General features: G+C 32.5%; 1 protein-coding gene across 1 annotated transcript; it reads right to left on the reverse strand.

Moving 5' to 3' along the window:
* Positions 1-6874: 6874 nt before the first annotated feature.
* On the reverse strand, positions 6875-10594 carry Smp_009020 (putative rac guanyl-nucleotide exchange factor; the record flags this gene model as incomplete). The annotated part of the gene is made up of 2 exons (XM_018796702.1): positions 6875-7276; positions 9371-10594. 2 exons carry the CDS (start codon positions 10592-10594, stop codon positions 6875-6877), a joined length of 1626 nt encoding a protein of 541 aa, XP_018651818.1.
* Between the last annotated feature and the right edge of the window lie 614 nt (positions 10595-11208).

The following is an 11208-nucleotide window of genomic DNA, read 5'->3' on the forward strand; positions in this document are numbered from 1 at the left end:
ACTTCGTAATTTTTATATCCATGTACAAAATGAAGGAAAAAGACACAGAAAGTGGAAAAGTTCACGAAATATACGGTGCTAAATACAACTAAGATTGACGTATTTTTTTTATATTTTGGTGAAAATGGTTGCGGATTAAAGTATGTGAAGTTATGCTGAGTACTGATCACATGAAAATACGTAATTCCATAATTAACTGTCTTAACATAATGAGAGAACGGCCGTTTCGTCCTATTGTAAGACTCCTCAGCAGTGCGCATTCACGATCCCGCCTTGCGAGGTTCGAACCCAGGACCTATCAGTTTCGCGCGCGAGCGCTTGACCACTAGACCACTGAGCTGGCACCCAACGGTGTTAGTGGACGCGCACTGCCGAGGAGTCTCATAAAAAGACGAAACGGCCGTCCAGTGCTTCCAGGTTTTCGATGGTGGTCTAGCTTCAATTGATTCGTGATCTCAACTATTAAAATTACTACAATATCCACAAAAACATTTTTGATAATAATGAGAGAACGCCAAATAATGAGTAAATTATTAGATTATGTAACAAATAAATAGATTTGATTAAGATTACATGTTCTGTGATGATAAAAGGTTTGTCATGCTCTTCTCATGAACGCAGGTTTGGCTGAATGGATATCCAACTTATGTCCCCTATCTATGAAATAAAAGTCCTTGTTATTTTAAGTTTTTCAACCTACTACCCTTGAGATAATGTTACCTTGAGTGGATTTTGAAGCAGAGATTAGTTTTTTGAAAACAGAAATCCACTTAGTCTGCTTTTGTCTTTTTAATCTCAGGCCTAAATCAAGAATAGGTTTTGTTTTACATTTATTTTAAACGATTTGGTTTCATTTTTGTTTCAAAAGACCCTTCACTTTCATATATCCAAGACTAACCACAAGTATTTCGAAAAAAGAGGACCAATTTTGTTCAGGTAGAATGAATTTTAAAGATTAGTCTCATGTTATTTAAAATTTATAAAAAAAGTACCTTAAAATATTCCTGTCCTGATATGAAAGGAATTTTAAATCTCACGAGCAAGAATATTTATTATCTCTTATGATGACTTTGTCTGAAATACTTAATTAATCAATTTACTGTAAAATGAGTACTTAATAGTTAAAAAATAATAACATAAACGTGACCCTTATAATTTAGATCATTGAACTAGGTGGAGATAAGCGATATTACAGTAGAATAAATAATCTCTGGATCATTGTTAACCGTATCCTTAGTCTTAGAACTAGTGGATATCATTCATCATATAGTCATTACAAAATATAGCCTTTGAAAGCTCAGACTAAATTTATTAAGGACTGATAACCAAGATATTTAATTATTGAGACTTATTTTTTAAAAAGATGCTTAATGTTATAATAGTTACTGCGAATAATAATCTTTCTGTTAAAACAAATATGACTTTTCACTATTAAAACCAAATCAGTACTACTTCTGAGAAATGCATCTCACAACAAGTGGTGTTTGTACCTTTCCCAAATATACAATAGGATACCATCCATAGTGAAAACAATGACCCCAGAAACAGAGTTTAAAGACGGTATTTCTTACAAGTAATATTTTCCTATCCCGAATTCCTCACATAGTACACATATTTTATTTACATTCTGATCTTATCAGCTTGATATTTTTAACTAGAAAATTCACTTAGATTTTTTGGCAGAGGCTGACTGAACAGAAAACATTTTGGACAGGAAATAAATTTGACTTATTGCATTTAAATTGAAAATTTGTCTTGATAATAAATTTTATTTTGCCTAACCAAAACGTGGCATCAGTCCTTGAAGTTATTAACTTCTGGTCTGAGCCACGTTGGTAGATGCAGAATACCTGGTTGGGATCTGCGTGACTATCGCAACCAACGGTTGGAGACTCTGAGTGGCACGGTTCAGAATCAATCACAATGGAGTAGGTGTATACACCCTTTGTCTTCCCTTAAACTGTGAGATTTGAGTTGCTTTACATCCTTCTTTCTATCAACTAGTTCTTTCTTCCTGTACTATATCCTTATACACAACCTTTCTTATATATATTACTACCATTGAAGTAACTGCGTCTATGAATCTGGCCTCCACCTTGTTGTGCTAATGAGGTGTGGCAACTTGGACTGATGCATATATGTGCCTGGTCCTACGTTGTAGCTGACTGACTGACCACTGTTCAAGAAATTAGCATATTTGCATTTTAAGTAAAATACTGACTAGTAATGAAATTAATATACTTTCATAAATCGACTGTTATACATGTGCATTTTCAGAATAAACATTTTACAACCCGATTGTTTTTCAGTGACCATCAGCATTTCGTCATATCATTGACCGAAATGAGAATCCCAGTTATTACTCTGTTTTAATAAGCAAATGAAACACATACACATTAACCTAGTAACCATTTATTCAACAAATAACAAAGCTCTGACTCTTATCAACCAAAAAGAAAAACATTTTTAGTATAGTAAATTAGATATACATTAAGAGTAAATATTTAGTCATACTTAGTGATGTGTGTTTACAGGCCTCAAATCAGGTGATCAAAATTAAGCACAGAACAATCCAGATCTTAAAGTTACATTATTAGTGAAATTAGGGATTTATAATTTAAGTTATTGAGCTTCTAAAATTATCTTGACTTAATGACGTCTGATGGAAATGCGTTTTTTTCTGACGAATTATTTTGATAAACTAATCAAGTAGTTTTTCATTTACATTCACCACCTATTAAAACAAATTACTATCAATTTATACATTCAATGTATATGCTAATGAACATATATAAGACTTCTAGAGATCCCTAACATTAAATCACTTCCTCAACACTCTAAACAGCCACAGTTGTTAATACAAAAGCACGGAAACACATGCCATACTCCAATAACTTTGTGAAGAACAGTCAAGTTTCCTAAATGTTTTGATAAGGCTAATAAAACCATCAAATTAATTTTAAGTGTATTGAACGCATTTTTTAGACGAAACGCACGTCAACATATAATGATGTCATATGTAGAAATCATTTTTCTTAAATTGGTGACCTCCGTTATCAAGATAGAGTCCTACATAAAGGTAAAGATTTTTTAACCAGAGTAAAGTTATTGAATTTTCCAGACTTGTCTACCTAATCCCTGCTTTCAGGTTACAATGTATATCAAAACTTATAATTCACATTGAAAATATGTTTATTGTAGCTGATGTAATGATTTCTATTTACTGTATGTACGTTAAATTTACTACCAAATATGTTTTAACATAATGAATATTTTATAAGCAAAGATGGATAGTGGATAGCAGTGGAATCAAGGACGTGCCTTTCGACCTATTTGGGACTCATCAGCTGAATGTACCTGCATCCCAGAGTTGATGTTCACTCTGTCACTCGAACCCAGTACCTTTCGCTTTAAACGCCATCGCGTTATCCACTTCTGAGATGCAGGTACATCCAAATAGGACGAAAGGCGCGTCCTGGATTCCACTGCTAGCCACTATCCATCTTTGTTTATAATGCTTGTGAATTAAGGCTATATCGAGGCAATACGCACAGTATGCACATATGCCAATAAGAGACTGACCAGTTGCAGTCCCAAAAATCAATGGAAAGATTCAAACAAACAACACTAAGTGGATATAATGAATATATGTTTCAATATTCAACAATCAGGAGATTTAATCTGAATAAATTTAGTTGTTAACAATTTCGTAAAAGTTGTTTTCAATTTTTAATGTTGATAGTATCACAATGCATTTGCTAGTACTTTTCTTTGCTTTTTCATAGATAAATAAAGTAATTCTAAATTATTAAATTTAGAAAACAGAAATAGAAGCTTTCTGAGATTTATATAAGTACTCTTTTTACACATTTGAAATAGGGATGTTTTAAAGTGTTATAAATAGTACAGACTCACGTGACAGTAAAAGCTTCTACTTTTCTGTATTTTGAAAGCTATAATAGCTGTATTATATTTCATTTTTTCACGTGACTGTCGATTTATCAGTAATTTTATCAGTATCTACTGTTTAGTTCCCCTAAGTGTCGTTGAACGGTCAAAAGTAGGGGAAGGTCCATTTTCCATCTAAGTATCCTCTCATAGGACCTCAAAATTATAATTGCTGTCAAGGAATTTCCTCTTATAGCTCTCTTGCAGAAACTGTATTGTTTTCAGAAGTGAGAGGATGAAAAGCGAACGTCCAATGCTAAAGTCAAGATGGTGGATACAGGAGGTCCAACTGTGGTAGTTGAAAAACCTTGATTCTAAACCCACGATGAGCATGGACCCCAGGACACTGAAGGGTCGAACCGCGTATGAACCTATGCCTTTGCACCAGCTAATGTAGAACGACAGCTCTTGACGCCACTCCACTGCCTTGTAGACCATGTACAACTCTACGATAAAAGCGTGGGGAATGTTCTGAGTTTTACGGAACTACACTGGCCCACACATAAATTTTATGATGACTAATACTGATCCGGCCTGAGAATTTAGCGTAAATGTATCCGTCAGCATTGTTTAGACATGGAGATTTCTCTCTTTTCTCTCGAAAATTACACATCAATTAAAACAACAAGAAACTACACGATTCAGTATTATTAGAAAAAATGGAACCAAATTAATAAATCAACCAACCGCTACGGCCTCAATAGTGGATCTATCCTCCTTTGCTACGTATTACTCAATCACGATAACTTTTATCGTTAAATACCATAACTATTCATATCAAAAGACAGTTATTAATCATTTAAAAACCGTTCTTAAACCTAAATTTAGAGCAGTAACCAATAATCACTCAAGATCTGTATGATATTTCAATTCGATGAAGCCATACCAATGTTCGAATTCGGTGCAGTGATTATATACCTTGATCGTATGGTTAATTTTCTGGTGCATACATGTAAAACGCTAATTAATAAGATTTTATAAAATATAACAAGGAGCATATTCAGTGAAAATGATAATATTTATTCCAGGTTATCGCGTGTTGAAAATCGCTTTGCACAAACTTTCACTCCACCATATAACGATTGGATTCTACTGGACCCAAAATAACCAGTTAACTGTTTCCAGGACCTAATACTCTCTTCATCATTGTGAATTGCTGACTGAGCCTACATAAAAACATTTGGTGAAAATGTCATTTCTACTTAAATTACTATTTAGTAGTTGAATTATTTAATCTAAATTTGTTTACATTTAGTAGAATTTTCTTAATTATTCACATCATTAAATTGTTATAAGGACAGAAAAAATCCACGGTAAACATTGAATGACATGACTCATCATCAGAGGATGGGCATCCAGTTGTTAAGTCGTTGTAAGTAATCACGTGAACACAACTAATTCAATGCTTCCTGACACAACCAATTATGATACAACTAAAAATCCCTAAAATATTTAAACTCATACCGTGGAATGCAGTGATCATTTTTTCGATTTCACAAGTTTAATAATTATTAAAGTTCATTGGCACATGAATTTTTGTTTCTAAGGAAGTAGAACTGACTAAATTCACGTCATTAAATGTAACAAGAAGAACAAGATTTTCGGAACTGTGTGATTTATTTGCGCAATACATGCCGAACAGTTTGATTACACAAATACTTGTTAGCAAAATTTTTATGGAAAAATTAAAAATTAGTCAGCTGAACAGGTGGAACGTAAGAGAAAACAAAAATAGTAAAGAGAATAATCTTGAAAATAATGTGAAACTAACCAGTCTGGATAATAGAATAATATTACCAAGGTGGGTTTAGGTTTGAGGAGAAACTGTTTTTTTGAACTCATGAAGGGGTTTAAATTTTCATAAGCTCAAGGCTTCAATAAACCTTGATATGCGGCCTTGAACACTTATGTGCAGAGCCTCAAAACCGAGTAATTATCAATCTTATGACTTGTTTCAACTACGTTAAACAACAAAAGACGATGGATGTTTATCATCTACTATTACTAGATCATTCGATTTTATTTGTTTTTGTAATCATTTTGGTAAATACAAATCATATTTGCTCCTCCCTATGTAGGTGTGGTGATGCACACATGTAAAATAATAAAAAGGCATATGTGTAGTCATATTATCCGAAATGTACTGCAATAATATACAACACAGTCTTCATCATCTTCGTCTTCTTATTATACTATCCAAATTTATCATAAACACAGTTTAGTATCCCTCTAAACCATGTATAAAATATCAAACGTCTGTTATTCTTGTTCGTATAATTTTGGCTACATGTAAACTGCTTTTTATGTGTCTTTCAGCTGACAAGTTGTATCTATTTCTCATACTGCATACTTTTTGAAATGATAACTTTTCAGTCACTTTCGGTTTCTTCATTTAATTCGTTTAGTACTTTGTTTCTCTGTAGAAGCAAAAAGGGAAACTTAAGCCTTTTCTTCTAGTAAAAGCTTTTTCATCTATTCATAGGGTAAGCAAATGTACTAAACCAGTGTTTATAGGTATTCCTATGGCTGTTTGGTTGAACATTGAAGTATATTTCCGCTTAATATTGTTAAGAATATCTAATATAAATTACCTTTAAGTTTAGTATTGTCCGAAAATAGGTCTTATTAAGTACCAGGAAACTTCTATTATTTATTTACTCTTCGTGCAAAAACTCATCAGCAATTCCACTACGATTAAAGTGTAAACTAAACATTGACAAGATAGTATCCATTACCTAATTATACTATAATTATCCATTCATAAATCAATATATAACATCAACCTAGATTCAACTGTCTATAAATAATCCGTAATGGGATAAAAAAGACTTATATGATTTTCGATTTCAAAAACCATAAACCAACATTTGAAGGATAAGCATTTATCAATAATTGGCATGTTAAATATAAATAATTTATCAGTTAGTCAAAAATGCATTGTATGTCCAATAAAGTCATAAACATCTAGACAGTTTTGTGCACACATATTACATTTCAATGGGTTATTTACACAGTGCATTCCCATGTGTAAACAATATAAAGCTTGCTGAACAAATCCGATTTGACAATATTCACAAATGTATGGGAAAATTGGTTGAAAGTGTTCAACTTTACTGATATTTTGATTGTTCATTTCACTGTTATTGTGAATATTCATAGCAGTTTCTGTGTCATTGTAACAGTTTGAATTCGTACCTATTTTATCATGATGCATTTCGGATACAAAATGTGAATTTTTCAAAATATTGAGCTTGGATAAATTGTAATTTACAAATTTACGCAAATTTTTAAAGCCCGATTTCTTATAACACCTGCGATCACGTCGTATCTATTTATAATTAATGAAAGAAAAACAACAGGAATTTTTTGACGCAATAAAATTCAAATAGATCTAGTGACTATAAGCAAAAATGAACAGTGGCTAGCAGTGGATTCCAAGACACGCGTTTCGTCTTATTTGGGACTCGTCAGCTGGATCTACCCGCATCTCAGAGTTGATTTTAACTGTGGGACCTTTCGCTTCAAACGCCATCGCGTTATCCACTCAGATACTGAGTCCTGATAGCCACTTGCTTGTGCATTGGGATGAGGTTTAAATTCACTTGGTATTGTTTGTTCAAATCTTACCATTGATTTTTGGGAATGCAATTGATCAGTCTCTTATTGGCATGTGAGTGTGCTGTGCGTATTGCCTCAATATAGCCACTGTTCATCTTTGCTTATAATGCTTGTGAATTAAGGCTATATCGAGGCAATACTCACAGTATGCACATATGCCAATAAGAGACTGACCAGTTGCAGTCCCAAAAATCAATGGGGAGATTCAAACAAACAATACCAAGTGAACTCAAATTTAGTGACTATTCTGTGGCAACATAAGCATAATTTTCAAGTACCTTTTTCAAAATACTAGTAAATATCTATAACTGAACATATTTGTTAGTAAACTGGGTAACTTGAGGTCTAGTTTATATATTCTTTCCAGGTAGTTCATTAGTATTCTACAAATAGACTTATTTTGTAGTTATATTGTAAAAATTAAATAATCTACAGTTGTGGTCAATCATGATCAGTCCTAAAACGAAATATGGATGACACGATCAATTCCACCTTAAAGCCATGTGTAGATGTTACCAGTTGTGAAGATCATATGAAATACAGACTCTTGTGATATAAAATAATTCAAATGTCACCGTTTTATTCTGTTAACTACATCATTAGCTCCATAATGGTTCTTTATATAAAGTAGGTTATGCTCAGGAGAGAAACTTGAGTTTACAATGGTATTAATAGAATTGGTTAACGAATTGATTAACAAATACCACGTGAAGAGTAAAATAAATTGATGAAGACAGATGTCTCATAAATTTGTTCAAGCTATGTAACTTGAGTGTTATCGCTTCAAACCATGATTTACAAATCTGTATACACTTCTGAGAGTATCATGTATAAATGAAAATATGACCCAAATTATATTTTTAAGTGCATTTTTAAACAGTGTGAGGAGTTTGGAGGCCATGAGGAAAAAGCCTTAAACCTATTTTCCCTACTGGTTAATATTCATCACCTGGACATATCTTTAACATATAATCCAATTCATTCTGTTTTCAATACATTAACTTTACTGAAAATATTGTGTAGATATGAAATAAAGGATTTGCGATCAAAATATATTTACATCTTATTCACTATAACGAGTTTTTAACAAAATGAATAGTCAAATAAGAACTGTCTAAATTTAATATATGCTTTTTTACACTACTCTTCTACTTCAGACGGATTATGTTGGAGGTATGACTGGTTAAGTTTCCCAGAATACTATTATCTATTTCACACTTATTGAGTGGTTTGATTTGATCAACAGAAATTAATTGAATTAAGGTAATACTAATAAATTTATATATCAGTTAATTACAAATCGCCGCTTAGGAACGCCACTGTACTAAAAATAAATACATCTGATGGATGCGCACTGCTGAGGAGTCCCACAATGGGAAGAAACGGCCGTCCAGTGCTTCCAGGTTTTCCATGTTGGTCTAGCTTCAACTGATTCATGATTTCAACTATAAAATTACCAAAATCTCCACAAACCCCCTTCTGATGACATCTAATATTAGTCGACAATATTTATTCAACTAATACATAAACTAAGTCTAAGACTTCCTGTCACTTGGCTCCAATCAATTTAACTTTAAAAAATATTTACCACTATTCAATACCATTCGAATTGATGACTAAATCGCAACTTTTCAGATAAATTTCAATCATCAATAATGTCTATACAACATGATACAGGATATCAACACAAAATAGCCTAAGAATATTTTAAGACTTTCATACTGTATTAAAAGTGAGAAGACATTACTAAACTATAAACTAAGTTAAATTATTTTCATCCCAACTTTAAGAATATTCTCTTCACCTTATGAAAAACACTACTACCGTCGTTCATATTACTTGTATTCAAAAATCGGTTGTTTCCTTCCAAAACCGAATAATTCATTTCACAATTTCTTTGTTGACTTCCTAATCCTCGTGGTGAGGGCAATGATCGACTTCTTTTTATTTTGATGGGGTGATCAAAATTCTCAGATCTCTTAACATCTTCAAACAACTCACTACACTTAGAAACTCTATGGTTCTCAATACATTTTACATTTGAATCTGGAATAGCAATTCTCAAACTTTCTTGACTATTAAAATCTTGGTTTTCTCTATGAGATTTACATTGAACGTTATTTATAAATTTTTGGTCATCATTAGTTAACTGTGTGCCTGGTGAGAAATTCAATGATTTTGAAATATCACGATTTGAGGTTGATATAGCATTACGTCCAGTAAGAGATTTTACAAAAGAATACACTGATGATGTCGATGTTTGACTTGTTACAACTTCATTAGGAACATTTTTCAGTTTAGTTTTATTATCGTTCGAGATAGATTTTTCATTCATGAATTGAAAACTGTCTTTTATTGTTGATTTTGGAAATACATCAGTTTCATTAACTTTTAAAGACCGAATTAAATTCATCTTTATATTTGACGAAATATTATTTGTTGGATACTTAGAATTCAACAGTAGACTATGTAGACATTCACTTTTTTGCATATCTATAAATGATGAAGAATCATCTGGATTTATTTGACATCCTCTAAGAGAAGGTATATTACCTTCGTATCCTGATAAGGATTTACAGTTTTTCGGATTTGCATGAGGACTGTTTATATCGTTAATGTTATTATTGTTATTATTAATTGGTGTAGAATTTTGTATAGAATATAGATTCGGTAAAGTGAGTTGATTGAATAATATATTAAATATTGGTTCAGTTCTTTCACCTATCCAACTTGATAAAGAAGAACGATACGGTGGAAGATCAAAATTGTTTGATACTGCATCATGTTTCTGTGTGATAAGTTTATCTGAATCAACTAGATCTTCACAGAGAGTTGTCTTGTGATTATTATTATTGTTCACATTTGATGCATTAGTGGTTGCATCAGTTTCTACACACATTCCAGCACGTGCACTATCCATCATATGCATAGCTAACATATCTCGTGTAACATATTCTGCTCCACACTTAGCGCATACAAATAGACATTGATTTGATTCATGGTCTAATATGACATCATTCAGTGACATGACTTAGATCTAAAGTAATTAAAATGGTAATACATCAAATTTCAGTAAAAAAAATGAAATCAATGGAGAAAAGATAGTCGATAATTTGAATAAAACTAGTGGTGGAAGTATTTATTATTTCATAAGCCAGTGAACCTCTAAAACGTTTGTGACAAAATAGTTATATCGAGGCAATCCTTATATGATGTACATATGCCAACTAAGACCGATCAAAAGTCAAACAAAAATATCAACATGGAACAACTAAAAAAGTAATTTAAATTCATACCCGTCGGACAAACTAGTGGCTAACTGGATGCAGTAGCTAAGTGAATGATGAGTCTAACTTTTGAATGCAAAGGTACTGTGTCTGAAATCCGGAGTTATTATCAACTCCGTGATACAGGCATATTCAGCTTACAAGTCCCTAGCAGGAAGAAACGCTCGTCCTGAATTCCGCCGCTAGCCACAATCCATCGATTTTATAAGCCTTTATGTTTGTTTTATGAATAAAATAACTCAAGATAATTTGTGGAAACAACCGAAAGTAAATCTTATAAAGACACTTAAGACTGTTTTAACGACCTTTAGTATACCCCTCGACCCCCTCTGGATAGACGATTAGAAACAGAAGA

The sequence above is a fragment of the Schistosoma mansoni genome, chromosome 4 (genome assembly GCF_000237925.1).
Source record: "Schistosoma mansoni strain Puerto Rico chromosome 4, complete genome".
In the NCBI taxonomy this organism is placed as follows: Eukaryota; Metazoa; Platyhelminthes; class Trematoda; order Strigeidida; family Schistosomatidae; genus Schistosoma; species Schistosoma mansoni.